At 38.8% G+C, this 14,637-nt stretch overlaps 1 protein-coding gene across 1 annotated transcript; it reads right to left on the bottom strand.

Annotated features, from left to right (window-relative positions):
• Positions 1 to 1,149: 1,149 nt before the first annotated feature.
• Positions 1,150 to 14,342, bottom strand: DLX3 (distal-less homeobox 3). The gene is made up of 3 exons (XM_072413715.1): positions 13,927 to 14,342; positions 6,621 to 6,814; positions 1,150 to 2,298 (listed from the first exon to the last, which is right to left on the bottom strand). The coding sequence occupies exons 1-3, from the start codon at positions 14,258 to 14,260 to the stop codon at positions 1,999 to 2,001; spliced, it is 828 nt and encodes a 275-aa protein (XP_072269816.1). The 5' UTR covers positions 14,261 to 14,342; the 3' UTR covers positions 1,150 to 1,998.
• Between the last annotated feature and the right edge of the window lie 295 nt (positions 14,343 to 14,637).

The raw sequence follows: 14,637 nt of genomic DNA, 5'->3' as shown, positions 1-14,637 counted from the left end.
TATATATTCATTGGATATGTAGCTGCTTGGCAGGAGTTCATCTTTCAATTGCCAATGTAATAAATCTTATTGGAGGCTCGCAAAGCTGCTGTATAAATTAGGGAGTAATGGGATCAATCAACAGTACACTCAAGTTAAGGCTTGAACTGGTTTCTTGTACCTCTTGGAGAAATCTCTGCACCTGAGCCCCCAGCTCTGCCTATCTGTCATGGCCACCATAAAGGGTTCCAGATTCTACCCATGCCTTAAAGTAAGTGCAGAATACTGCCTCATTTCAATACAACTCACTGTCCCAGGGTATTAGGAATGTATTTGTAGAGGAAAGAGGGGTGATACTCTTCGATACAACCAAGAAGTGAAGGATTCTTGCCCATTCACAGCAGTCCAGTGGGGAGCACTGAATGCTGATGCTGGTAAATATGTCTCCTAACAGTCCCATTGAGTAATCCTATGTTTTGGTAGTTTCATGATGACAGGCCCCCCAGGAGGACATGTAACCAACAGGCTGGGAACACAAGATCGGAGCACAAAGACAGAGTGTGATCTGCCCAAAAAGGACTGTGTGCTCTGGGCCAAGGAAAAAATCTAAGATCGTGCCAGAGTGTAGAGAGGATAACCAACCCTTTTTTTTTTAACATGAAAATAGATGGGGGGGTTTAAAAAAATAGGGGTTCCACTTCACTTTCACTGGAGTTAACACACCTACAATATTATCAGACAATATCCTAAATATATAATATATTTTTAATGAACCAGTGGGGGACCATATCATTGGAAAATTGAGAAAATTCCAGGGCTCAATGGCTAAAGATATAAAGAGATGTAATGGTTGTCATTGCTGACCTGTTCTGAAAAAGGGTTCAGGTATACTTAAATTTCCTGCTCAATATCTAGCAGGACTATAGCACAAAGAAAAAGAAAGCTAAGCACTGATAAGTGCTCACTCTCTAGGTATATATATATATATAATGAAATTCTCAAGGGTATTAAAAAATCCAATGCATTGTCTTTCTTTTATGTTGTTTTCTCTGTTAGTAACTATTGCCCCATGATTACAAAAATCCAGCCACAACTTACACCTTTTCACTGTGTCAAAAATGAACCAACAAACACATTTCAAAACTTTTTGCTTCAGCAGCAAAAACACAATATTTTAATTTGCATTCACACAATGACATTCTTCAGATCCCCCTCCTCCTAATCTGAAAAATTATTCTCACCCCCTCACAATCTAAAACATTTTCCAAAATATTACAAAAATAAGTTAGAACCTCCTGCGCAATTTCTTTAAATATTGCAAAGACAAGTGGAGTAGCTCAAATCATGAAAGGTTAACAAAATATTGTTTTTTACAAAAGAAGAAAATCATTCCTTTCTTTATATTGGACATAAAATGCATTTGTTTTGATAAAACCTCCCCCTTCCACCCCCCATGAGAATCTTGATTTTGGTTGAATTTATGACCGTTGCTGTTCTATGGTCTTTGGATATTTGTAGAGCCTAGAGCAGTCCTGTAGTGTCCTATAGTGTCCTGTATGTGCTATGTAGTATTTTGTACATTTTCAACAAAAAGTTCTCCAAGAAAATAACTGCTGATGGCCAACAAAGTTGGAGACAGCCCAGTTTGCAAGTCTTGATGAAGTCTGGGGCTTGATGATGATGACGCATCATTACTCATCTTGGAAAAAATCTTGTCTGGTAAGATTTGGAACAGAGGTGAATTTGGTGCAGTCTGGACTCGATATCCATTATTGGGTCATTCCATTTAACGTCCATTGGCATAGTGTGTCTTGGGGAACCAAGTTAGGTTTCTTAGGGTGGATACTGATCCTTCAAAATTATTTACAAAAGTCACATAACTGGTGTCTTATATCAATGCCACTTAAATATTAAGTCTTTAGCCCTATTAAAGTCCAAGAAATCCCTTCAACTAGGATGAAGTGGGCTTTATTTTTCTTTTTAATAACTCCTATGAGTTATCTTTAGCGTCTCTTTCACTTAATACACAGGATTAGGTGGTGGTTGGTGCAAGGCATCGGGAGGTTGTAGATGTGGTCCTGGTTGGTTCTGTTGGTTAAACCATTGGTTATAGTTCTCAAGATAAGAAGGGGATGAACAGTGGGGAAGACTTTGTTGCTGGGGAGTTCGGCTTCTGCTGTTTTCCCAGTTGGGTGGGGAGGACGGTGAATTGCAAGCCATGAAATCGCTGTTATTAGGACTGTGTTCCAAACTTGGTCCTTCTCCGTTTTTGTAAAGTTTCTTGAATTTTGACCTGCGATTTTGGAACCAGATTTTTACCTGAGGGACAAAATCAAGAAAATAATTAGGTCAACTGATTAACATACATCTATAGTACTTGTTACAACTAAGGTATTGCAGATGTTGCAGGGCACAAGAAAGGAGGGGGGTTTTGACGGGTCCACTTTAGGTCTCTTCATACTCAGCACTAGCAGTTTTTTAGTTGCTGTAGATCAGCTTGGTTTCCTGGCCTGCAAAATGCCAAATAAACATAAACTGGTCTTCTGTAAGGTGGGCCCTGGTGGGTCCCCAACAACCCTATAACAAAAACTGACCGAGCATTGGCCAAGTAAGCTGAAGAGCCATACTGAGGGGAAATTGATAATATTACTGGACACAAGCCTCATTCATGGTAATACAGATTCAAAAAACATTTCACAATAATAAGCACTTGCTGTAATAATGCTAGATTTTACTCTGTGCTGTTCTTTGGCTTTGACTGGTAAGAACTGTTTATTACACAACTATCGCCAAGGGGCATGTGCGTGTCTGTGTACATAACTGACGGAAAAGCAAAACTGTGCTTGTCAAATGTAAATTTACTGTCATTTTAAATTTAACTCTTTCCCAGCAAATATTATTGGCATTGGACTGATAATAGGAGTGCAATCATTTAGTTATATCAGATGAAACGTTTTTACGTAAACTGTCACAGCCCCAACTGAAAATGCTAATTGATGGCTGTATAAGGACCCACCGGGGTTGAAACATTCTGACTTGAGCCAAACAGGAAAATTAAGAACTTGGTGTTTTATCTGATTGCTTGTTCCTTGTCAGAGACTCAGGGTATTAAAGTTAGAGGAAGGAACATTTTAGGAATGGAAGTCTCTATGATTCCTGCATGCAGCAATAGTAAATTCCCATGATTTAGGGCTTCAATGATATATTGCATTTAGAAATGTAGTCAATATTAAATAATAACCCAATGAATACTGTATGATTATAATTATGTATTTATATAACCCACAAATTACAAATTGTGCCACTAAATGTCCCACAGAGAAGCTTATAATGAAATGCCATTCCCGTAGACGTAGTCTAATGTCCATACCACAGTCTATGTCAACTTTTCCAGCTGTCTCTGAGGACAACATATTCTATAGAGAAGAGGAAAGGAAGAGGGGTTCTTTAGTTCTGTCCCAGGGTAAAAGGGTTCCATAGGTAGAGTGAAGTGAGTGAATATTTTCACTCTAAGACTAGAAGTGTGTTACTGGCAAAATATATTGTAAAAAGGCTATATAAAAGGATATATAAAAGGTTATATAAAAGTAAAAAGGCTTACAATAAAAATACAAAAAAAAAACAATAAAGCCAAACCTAAGGACGAATAGGCTGAAATATATTTAATTTTAGTTCTTGGGTTTACATGTATTTTAAAGAACTATTTCCTCATAGTCTCAGCAACACTTCTAGTTTAGAAGAAAGATTAGTTCTCATTGAATCAAAAGCTCTATGAGGATATATTAGGCTTGATCGCTTAGCAAAGTCAGTTGCTGTGGATTAAACCACCAAGGTTTATGTGATGTTTTTGGGAAGTGTCTTGTTTTCTCTCCAAATCCTTCCTACCCCCACACTTGCTCTACACCTCTGTCCCGATTTTCCCCCGCCCTGTGACTCATCCCAAGCTCTTCTCCAAAAGGACCAAACCCAGTTTCACAGCAACATTGTGTTTTGTAAATTGGTATGAGGAAGCCTTGAGGATACCACCTCCCTGACCATAAACACCCCACCCTGACATCTCCCACCCATACCTTAGCTGACATGAACAGAACAAGGTGAAGACTCAACCTACGGGTTGGTGGGAATAGATCTTCCTTCCCCCATGATCTTCCTCTGACAAGGTCATACTTTTATGGGATGACCTAAATCTAAATTTAAAATAAGTAAGGCAGGAAAAACAGGTTGGCTCACTGTTAGCTGGACATGGAGTCCTGGTATTTAAATGTATGTATAGGCAAAACTTTTGCTGGTTTATTTTGGGCAGGACAGGGAAGCATAAGAACCTCTCTACCCTATCACTTTAATTGCTTCCTATGTCCCTGCTAGATTCATTCTCACTATACATTCTGACCATTGTCAACAGAGCTAGGAAATCTTGCTGTCTAAAGGAATGTCCCTTAAAATGTGCAAGAAGTGTATGGAACTCTCTCTGAAAGATTTGAACCCTTCCTTAATCAAATGTTAAATTGTACTTAACATCTGACAATTCATAATTCCAGGCTATATGTTAAGTCATCATAGATATCGCCACCCTGGAAACTGTAACATACCCAGGGCACAGAGGACCCGCTATAATATTATTTACAGCGCTGCATTGCAATCACAGCCCCATATCTCTAGGTTAGCTACTATGGTAGTATATATTGCCCAAACAGCACACCATATGTTCCATTCCAATGCATTTAGTACAGATTACATGCAGTAGAATACTGTACATGAGGTCCCCGTACAAATCAAGAAACACATCCCAATCATCATCTTAGCACAACATAAGGAAACATAAGGACTTAGGGCCATGACTGAGAATGCTGGGAGCTCTAGTTCTTCAACAACTTGGCGGCGGTAGATAGGATACTGTATACGGTATAAACAATCACAGTTGCAAAACAAAAGAACAAAGTGTTTTGACAGTGACAGCTTGGCCTTGCTTTGTTATTAAATGATGTATGAGTAATAGATAACGAATGTCATTCCTGTGGACAGGTACACACCTGATCTTGGGCACATGTTAACTGGATCACACAAATAAAAACATCTGTACTTTGTGTTATAGTGAAAATCTTAATATAGAGAACTCCACCTGTTCAGGTGTTTTTATTTAATGCAGCTTTTAACAGTTTTATCTCCTGGTTATAAGATGAAGAGATCCGTAATCTGGAAAGCATGTGATCTCTAAGATCGGACAGCTGCAATAATGTGGTTTTATGCTTGGCCGATCATTGACAGCTCTCTTCTCTTTTGCTACACACATGTACGGCTGCAATTTTTTAAATTCAAACAGGTAGACCTGGAACAGACAAAGGTGGAAGGAAGCACCCACAATTCCTACATAGACAGGTTCGGAATGAGGTCAAAAAGATCCATTGTTGATGTACTAACAAGCAATAATTTGGGGTGGCCCTGCTTTATTTTGTCATACTTTTTCTAAGGGTGAAATAGAATATAAGTTCTCATTTAGTTGTGCTAGGACAAAAAGTTGCCAAAGCCAGACCCCTTGGGGCAGTGATGCTTTTGGTAGAAAAGGAGCAGGTGGGAGGGATGGGGGACTCTCAGAAAACAGATGGAGTCCTATAATTTGCTGTCCTTTGAGTCCTTTCTTACTCATGCTCGTGGGCTGCCCCCTGGGATTAGTAGGATCACAGCAAAACATCCATATGCATGATGATTGTTACAGTTGTACAGCACTGAGGCTCTGATTTCCACAACCTTATGTTTAGCAGCCAATCAGATTGATTTAAAAAAAGTTATTGCACTTTGCAGACAACTTTATCAAATGAATTTACACTGTAGTGCACAACCAACATTCAGTACAATGAATGATGACTTCTTATGTATTACAATGGGTTCTGCAATATTTATTGGGCCCTATTCTCTACTATTATTATTTTTTAATTTGTGAATAGCTACTGCTATTATTATTTTAATTACTTCTTAGATCTCTCTGTTGAATCAACAAACCTTTGCACTTGATTTACTAATTAGCAGTTGAATCTATTATCAAAGGGTTCTTATCCCATTGATTAATATTCAATTGGCATGAAGAATGCAGAAGAAGGTTTAAGACAGCCTGGAGGGATAGACGTTTGGGCTATGAGTTCAGGTGGAAAGATCTCGCCGAGAGATATCCAGTGGACAGATCCACCTAGTGATCAGTGATATCAGGTCTGCGTGTACTTACTCATTACATTTTAGAAAACCTACACGTATAGCAAACATTATTCTTTTTTCTAATTGAGGGCAATTCAATTTTAACATACAGGTGTAAAATAAATGCTTTTACATACATGTACTGTATATTGGGCTGTAAAAACATTATGTTTGGTCAGTTCAGTGCATATATTTTTACTACAATTGTATTTTGATAGGTATTTGTCAATTTATATAGTACTATATAGTAACATACTTATACAATATATGATGCTGCCTCGAGATTGTTAATATATTTGAGTAGCATAATAAAATCCCCATGTTTGGCTAACTCAGGAGACAATCGGAAGATAATATTAGTGGAACCCATATTGGTAATTAAGGGGCTGTTGTACATAACTGACCTTCTTAGTAAGCCAGCACAGTGTATTATTATATACACTCGTTGTCATTACCTGTGTCTGCGTGAGTCCCAGCTGGGCTGCCAACTCTGCCCTCTCCGGCAGTGCCAAGTACTGGGCCTTCTGAAAGCGTCTCTGCAGCGCTGCCAGTTGGTAACTTGAGTAGATGGTTCTTGGCTTTCGGATCTTTTTTGGTTTCCCATTGACCATTCTTACTTCAGTTTCTGGTTCTTCTTTGACTGACACGGCTTGGGAAAAAAAAAACACAAATGAGTATGCAAAATAAAGCTTCTATTGTCTTTAAAAAGGCTTAATTCATGTGTTGAAAAAGACATGCTCCGGGCTATTTTTTCAATTGCTCCTCAAACTCAATAGTTTTTTCTTATGCGATTCACATTAGTCTAATGAAGTGTTTAAATTATGCAATGTTTTCCCCAAAACACCACTTCTCAGGTAGTTTGATCAACTTTTTGACATGGCTGAACCTTTTGTATCATAAGTGTCTGAAAGGAGACCCTTTTGTCCCATAGGAACCAATTACAATATTTATAGATTTCTAGCAGAGGGAAGTAAAATCAGACAGACAGTAATACTAATAATTTTCCATAAAGAAGCCAAAGAATACCAAAGTTTTTTTTCCAAAAATCAACCATGGATTCCATGCTTTAGAGGATCTCCCAAAACAGATAGAATCCACACCAAAGCAGATGATGAAACTTTATCATCTATGTTCACAGAAGTGATATAATCACGTAGTTCCATCCTGATGTGTTTTACCTACCCATTGGGCTTAGTTATGGAGTCCAATAACTTCACAACCAAATCCAGTGGGTAAGCGAAATGCATCAGCAATGAGCACCTTTCTCTGGTGGGATGATTTTATTTTTGTGAAAATAGATGAAAATTAAAACTTTTATTCAGGCATCTAAAGCTGGAGTGATATTGAGCTAAAAATGTATTTAAAAAGTAATCACTTGGATCTATAGTTCCTGAAGAAGCAGACTGACCTTCTGTGAAACGCGTATATAGCGAAACAAGCTTTATAGCAACTAACAAATAAGTTGATCTACAGTGGGAATGTGGTGTGTATATACTTGTTTTGTATATGAAATGTTAATATGCAAAAGATCTGTCAAATTTTATCTATTCAAATAAATTTGATATGGTTTTCAAACTCATATCATATGTTTGGTACTATTAAAGTCTCGATTTGGGGATATTGTTTGTTGTGATAAAAAGCTTTCCAAAGAATGAAAATACTTGCTATGACAGCCAATCACATTCACTGGTCAAATAGGGAATGTGGTTATGGCAACCATTGGGCCCAATGGGGCACTTCAATGTGGGCAATGCATGAAAAGCATCAGCTAAAGTTGTCATCACTTAAAATTGTTGCAGAAAATCTATTTGCCTTGGTTTTTTGAGACTCAGCCAAGTTATACAATACCTGTGCCTGAAGAAATTCCTGCAATAGTGTTTTCATTGTCTGTTGCTGAACATTACTGACTTTAAAAAAATGCTAGTTGCTTAGCAAATCATCCGGCTTACAGGACAGCGTAGAGCCAACGGCCCAGCACAGGCAGATGATAAAAAAATTCCGTCTTTGACCATCATGGTTTACATGCTTGTTTATGGTCATTGATTTTTGAAGTACCGAAGAAACCGTATAAGCAAAACTGCTAAGTAACTAGCAAAAGGTCAGCAGACATAGCCCACAGATGTCTCTCCTGACAGATATTAAGTGATTTAACATTATTCTTTAAACTGGAAGCTGGTTAGTTTTTGCTACAAGTATATGCGATTGTTGGATATACTACGAGGCATGTTTATGCGGGTGTCTAGGAATGCTAAAAAAACACTGTCATTTAAGTATCCACTTTGTATTATTTGTCTTTTATCTACAGCTTTACGTTTTGTATTCTGTTTGGCCCTGTTATTTCAAAAACCGCTCTCGAGCTTGGCTTGTTATTGTCAGGGTATGTCACAGGTAGTGGATTTGTCTGCCAGCTTTTTATTTCTTGTCTTCTCCTGACCGGTGTACAGCCCTGCTTCTAGATATGGTCCAAAGTAGGGGGATCCTTGTCAGCATTCCATTGGAAACAGACTGGGAAAACTAGATGATGGTGTTAGTTGGAGTAGCATTTCGTTCACCTTGAGATCTAAATGAGGTTAAATGGAGGTATAGGTAAACAAATTATCTTCTCTGTTCCTCCAAAGCAGTGCTAGTCTTAAGCATGTAGTGGTCAAGTGTGGTGATCAATCTCACATAGTCGCATTATGCTCACATAGTCGCTTATCATTTCTGATCAGGACAAGATACTATTTTATGCTACTTGTATAGCTTACTATAGAACTCTTTCTTTTAGTATGTGATTATATACTGTTCCTAGGATATTTTAAACTGAGGTCTATTAGTAGGTGATGAACATATAAAAAAACTTCTTAGTAGCACTAGACCCTCTGCTCATTCCCTCTCTGCTCGTTGTCTTGCAGGTGATGGGGCGCGTGCATCTCCTATGTTCCTCCTATGTATGACAGTGGTCATCAACCTTTCGGACCTCACAGACCACTTCATTCATAATTTTAAATCCTGCACATGCATTGGGAGCCGCATGTCATTCAAGGGGGAAAAAACTTCCCCCAGAGTGATGTCATGATGCCAGAACCAGGCAACTCTCCCATCGTAGGCTCAGACCTGCTTGCTAAACATCCTGGGGGGACAGGAGCGCAGGGCTGTGACTACTGGGGACATGATCAGTGGGGTCAGGACCCCGGCCACCGGCCAGATAATTTTTCTGCGGACCACCAAAATTTTTCTTGCTTGCAGATCATACTGCCAGGTGGGGGAGAGAGTGGGTGTGTACTATACACCTGCCATTTAACTGTGGCTGTTCCCCACCCACCCTAAAATTTCATCACTACGGCATCATCACAAGATATGAAAAACTATACCTATCATACCGTGCTACCCTGTCACACATAGCTGGCCTCTTACCTTCTGTGAACTCCAATTCTTTAGGAATTGGGAGTTGTAGAAAGCAGAAGATGTGTTAGTAAGAACATTTACCCCTTGGCTATCTGTCACATTAATCCCATTTCTCTGACAGGACACATTGTTGGTGTAGTTTCTGCTCTTTGATACAGGAATGGCGAGCGGGGAGTGATATATTACTGGCCAGCACTGTATGATAGATTTAGTTTTGTATCTTTCATTGATAAAATGAGCATCACATTGTAAGTGCAGGGATTCTTCATTTGTCATCTCTTTTATTTGGTGCCTGTATGTTACATTAACTAGAAACATTTCAATTTAATTTGATTTTAAATTCTAGTTTTAAACATTCATCTTTAATGTCTGTTTGCATTGTGGCCCACGGGTTTTATCTTAATGTCAATAGCAACCCCTAGATGAAAAAAGGTTGGGCACCACTGCCCTAGACTAATGAGATGAATGCTTAGATCTTGGTAGTTCATTTGGTTTGGTTTTTATGGATCCTGGATAAACGGGTTGATCCAGTCACTCCATTGCAGACTTCATGGAACTAGCTGGTTTATGTAACTAAGCAAAGAGCAATAGTAAAGTGCAACCAATTACCCTTCGGGTTGATATGGGCATGGCTATCACTTTCAATGTCATCATTGCTTGTTACCATCAATATAAACAGCTTTAGCTCGATAGTAACTAAATCCACTAAGGATAAATAGTTTTGTATACAGATGAACAGGGCATTGAAATTTAAAATTACCAAAAAGGTTAAGCTTAGCTTAAATCGAGAAAGTAGAGTATTGACCAGATTATGCGGTTTGGAAGTTGTCCCATGATTGCAATACTGGCTGAACACAATCACATACCCTTTGTAGGTAAAATACATGTGTTCTAGCTGTGTCTTTAGTTTGGAGTTCAGTTCTAAGAGAACCTTTTGCTGCTGTTTTGGGCAACTAAGTATTATATTTACATCTCCAATTAATGCTCCCACCTGGTGCCATTTTCTGCCATCTTCTGAGACCTCCGGATGTATCTCCTCTGTTTCCCACTCCCCCCATTATGGTCATGAGAAGCTAGGAAGCAAAGAAACATGGGGGGCTTAGTACTGTATTGGCTATGGCAAGTAGGACCGGGAGAGGTAAAAATAATACTAATGTGCTCGGCTGCCATATCTATAGGGGGCACCACTGATACAGATGAGGGCACAAAAACAAGAAGCACTATAACTGGGGTGCTATAATAGGGAAGATTAAAAGGGGAGGCAAACACTAAAATAAGGGCCAGTAATTCCTAGCTACACTTAACATATAATGAGGGAAAACAAATAATCCCTGTAAAGTAAAAACCTGACAGTTTCCTATTTTAAAACTATAAAGCTTTTGGTTTGACATACATTTTAAGAAGAACTCGTAATCAATTTGTCTGATCTCTGGCTGTTACAAGTATATTTCATTTAGGTGCTTTGTCAAGAACATATTACAGATATCCATACCAGCCATCCTCACATCATGGAATGCCATCCAACACCTCCATTCAGTTATATTTTATTTTACAATATATTTTCTAATTTCATTGATGTGACCAGGTAATATTTGTATGTAATTGTATGGATTAAATAAATATATTTCTTTTAGAAACCCATTTAACTTGACAGTTAAAATGAAAGATTTCTATAAACAGTGTCCATGTACCATGTTTTTGGGAAAATTTGTAACAGCCATTGATGGTCTCTCCTTTTGAAAATGCTACACGCCTGGCTCTTATGCTAACTTTCTGTTTTTTAGTAATCTAAGTCACTGACCTAGATAAAATGAGCTGATAGGGAATATGTCAGCTACATGTGGTTGTTCAGCATATATAGGAGGTCAGTTTCAATCGAATTGCTGAAAAATCTCTGCTTAGGGCATTAGTTATGTGAAGGGCTGAACAATTGCTGCTTTCTAATTTTTAAAGAACTACAATAACTAGCCAGCAATTGTTATATATGGCACAGTTTCTGCCAATGCACAGCGGCCACACAAAGTACCATTGGGAGTGACGTCAGACTCTAGACTTTATGACAGTATGTACGTAGCCTTGCAGAATCTGTTGGTACCGGAAGTGCCCTAACCAGAACTGGCCCACATGCCTGGCATAAGCCAAATAAAGTGTGACTGGCAAATGTATAGGAAGGTAAAGGTGGCAAAAGATGACAGAGAAGAGAAGTACAAATGAAAGCTTTTCCAGGCAAGATTTACTGTCTCCTGGTTATGTCCTCTAGCTACCTATGGCCACCATTGCCTATTGGAATACGTTGGCCACCAACCACATAATGTCTACCCTTAAAATTTTGCCATGAGCCACCATTCCTCTCTTTTGTATTCAGGACCAATTGCTTAGTATAATATTTAGGCAATTGTCTGTCAATCAGTTTGTGCCCAATTGTTTACAAGACGATTTCCAAACATGTGGTTCCAATGTTGTTTAGGATCTAAAGTCTAATAAACTTTCTTCTCAACTAGAGTTCTTTAGAACCTTTTGGATTCTTACAAAGATTTCTTCTTGGGCCGAGATAGAATGACCTCCAACATGGCCAACATCAGTCCACATAGCCAGTGCTGCAGAACATTTCCTATCATCTCTCAGGCATTCTTCCCGCATTTTATCCAATATCATACTTACAATTGATTGCCCTGATGTATCTTATGCAAGTATACATTTTAGAAGGGGGTCCCTGAATCCTCTAATTCTTTCAAAGATTCTACTAGGCTCAAAAGGGTGGGAAAGGCTGTACTAGACTGTTTAAATTCTGTTTAGCTGGCTAACTTTTACAGGGAAACCCTAGAAAGAAGCAGAAAGTTACAAAGAGACAGTCAGATTAAGGCAGAGACAGACATCCTAGCCATCAGCAGAAGTAGACAGACAGCTTGGATATGTTCAGACAGCGGTGTAACTTAGATGTACAGTAGATAGACAGGCGGCTTGGGTAGACGCAGACAGGTAAACAGGAGCTGAGGATTAGTGAAGAGACAGGAAGGGAGGGACATCACACAAAATCTTCCTACTACAGGTATAAATTCACATAGATTAAAGTTACAGACAGACAGGCAGACAGGTCTCCCTAAGCCTACTCAGTCCATGAGGTGTCAGGCTAATACAGGGATGGACCCTTAACGTATCATAAAAATGTCAGATGATGTGGCTACAGGGGACCAGCCCAGGAAACTGCCAAAGCTGCATAATACATTTCACATTACTAGGTGAATAATCATTTTACAGAATGTTAAAGTATCAATTAAATGAAAATAAAATAATAAAATTTGAAAATGTATTCTCCTAGAAACATATTGGAGGATGACCAAAATTTTATAAATTATTAGCAACTTTTCAATAAATTAGATTTTAACTAGGGTGATAATGACCTGTAAATTATGTAGCTGAGCTTTGCATTTATTTAACATATTTAGTGGACACTTAGGTAATGAAAAAATAATATAATCTAGGTGATAGGTGAAATGAGGCTGTCAAATTGCATCAGTGAAACTAATTTGCTGTAGAAATTGCTACAAAAAAAATCTTTTTCAGTGAGACATTTTCATGTGGAATTTGCAGGTTACCATATTGACCAATCAAAAGTCTTCGCCATATTCTGAAATCAGATTGAATGCTATATGTTATTGCACTATGTGCTACCAGATATGGCTTGGTTGTAAAGAAAAATAATACAGTACATGCACTATATTGTTCTATACTACACTACACCAATCTAAACTATACAATATTAAAACACAACAATATTAGGTTCTCATCTGTTCCCATCAATACTTGTATTAGGAAAAAATAAACTTACATGGTAGGGTGGTCATTCAAAGCATGAAAGGAACAACAGTCCTATAGTACCCCATACAGCCTTATAGTATCTTCTATAACCCCCATTCCTATTTCTATTATTCCGGTGCGTCTTTTTAACCAACCGTTTTCTGTTTTTCCCTTTAATGCCCACTACCTGTTTTACCCCCTATGCCTTGTGTTTTTACTGACCCCTTTTGCCACTTTCTTCTACTGTTCATCATTTTTTGACCCTCGTCTCCTAGCTCACTTTAAATGTCTTCCTGGTACCCACTGACTTGGCTATGTTGTTCATCATCTCAGAGATCTTGCATCTTCATTTCTACATTCTTTCCTCTCGTTTCCCACTTTTTACCCTTTTAACTTTTTATTTTCTATCGTAGTTTGGACCAGTTTTACTAGCTTACCCTTCTCTCCATGCTGCTCATCAGCTCCTGTTCTTCAACACTCATTCTCTTAATTATATCTAGGAACATTGCCTATCAATAATATCTTTTGGGTGACACTTTTTTTGGACCCACATCAGTACCATTTTAAATTCCATACCTGGCTCTTGAGCTGGGGCCTCCCGAAAATGTCCAAAGGATCGATATCCACCTCCGTATTGATAATCATCCTTGGGCATGAAGCCATCTGCCCCCATTAACCCACCCAAGTTAAACTGAGGGTGATGATGGTAGCTGTAGGGGTTGAGCGACTGTGAATATGCCTGGCTCTGGTAGTAGTCATGTTGACCACCAGCTAAAGGACCACTGTAGTAGCCCATGTCCGTGGCGGTTGACTCCGGTAGGGTGGGCGAGTCCTTGGACACAGTATGGCAACTCATAGAGGTGCTGAGGTCGGTTAATACGGCCATCTTCTTTTCATAGGTCCCACTCATGTTACGGATAGCAAAGGCGATATCCCAATAGACATTCACACAAACATCCCTGCAGAGCTCTCTAGCACTTCTGCTTGTACAATAAAGCCAAACCAAAGCTTCACAGACCAGTTCTACTCCATAATTATAGGGTAGAGAAGGGAGGGTCTCGCATTCCTATTGGCTCCAGGAGGAAAGCCTTCCAGGCAAAACAGATTTCTTCACCAGCTCTATATTTATGTGTCAGCTTCTTGTCAGTACAAAAAGAGAAAAAAAAAATGCTGGTTTTGTTCACCGCAGATGTTACCAAAATGGCTACGGCACAGCTCCAGGGAAAACGCACAGGTGCACGATGGGTATACCCAAGGGATCCTCTATGCTGTAAATAAACCAAACCA

This window comes from Pyxicephalus adspersus, chromosome 6 (genome assembly GCF_032062135.1).
Source record: "Pyxicephalus adspersus chromosome 6, UCB_Pads_2.0, whole genome shotgun sequence".
In the NCBI taxonomy this organism is placed as follows: domain Eukaryota; kingdom Metazoa; phylum Chordata; class Amphibia; order Anura; family Pyxicephalidae; genus Pyxicephalus; species Pyxicephalus adspersus.
The sequence above is the reverse complement of the archived record's forward strand: the minus strand, read 5'-3'. Positions and strand labels throughout refer to the sequence as shown.

Excerpts from the sequence above, each read along its gene's own strand:
- DLX3 (XM_072413715.1), bottom strand. The coding sequence starts at position 14,260 with ATGAGTGGGACCTATGAAAAGAAGATGGCCGTATTAACCGACCTCAGC. Across the intron at positions 6,815-13,926 it reads GGCCCCAGCTCAAGAGCCAG|CCGTGTCAGTCAAAGAAGAA; the intron begins GTATGGAATTTA and ends TTTTTTCCCAAG. Across the intron at positions 2,299-6,620 it reads TGGGACTCACGCAGACACAG|GTAAAAATCTGGTTCCAAAA; the intron begins GTAATGACAACG and ends TTTGTCCCTCAG.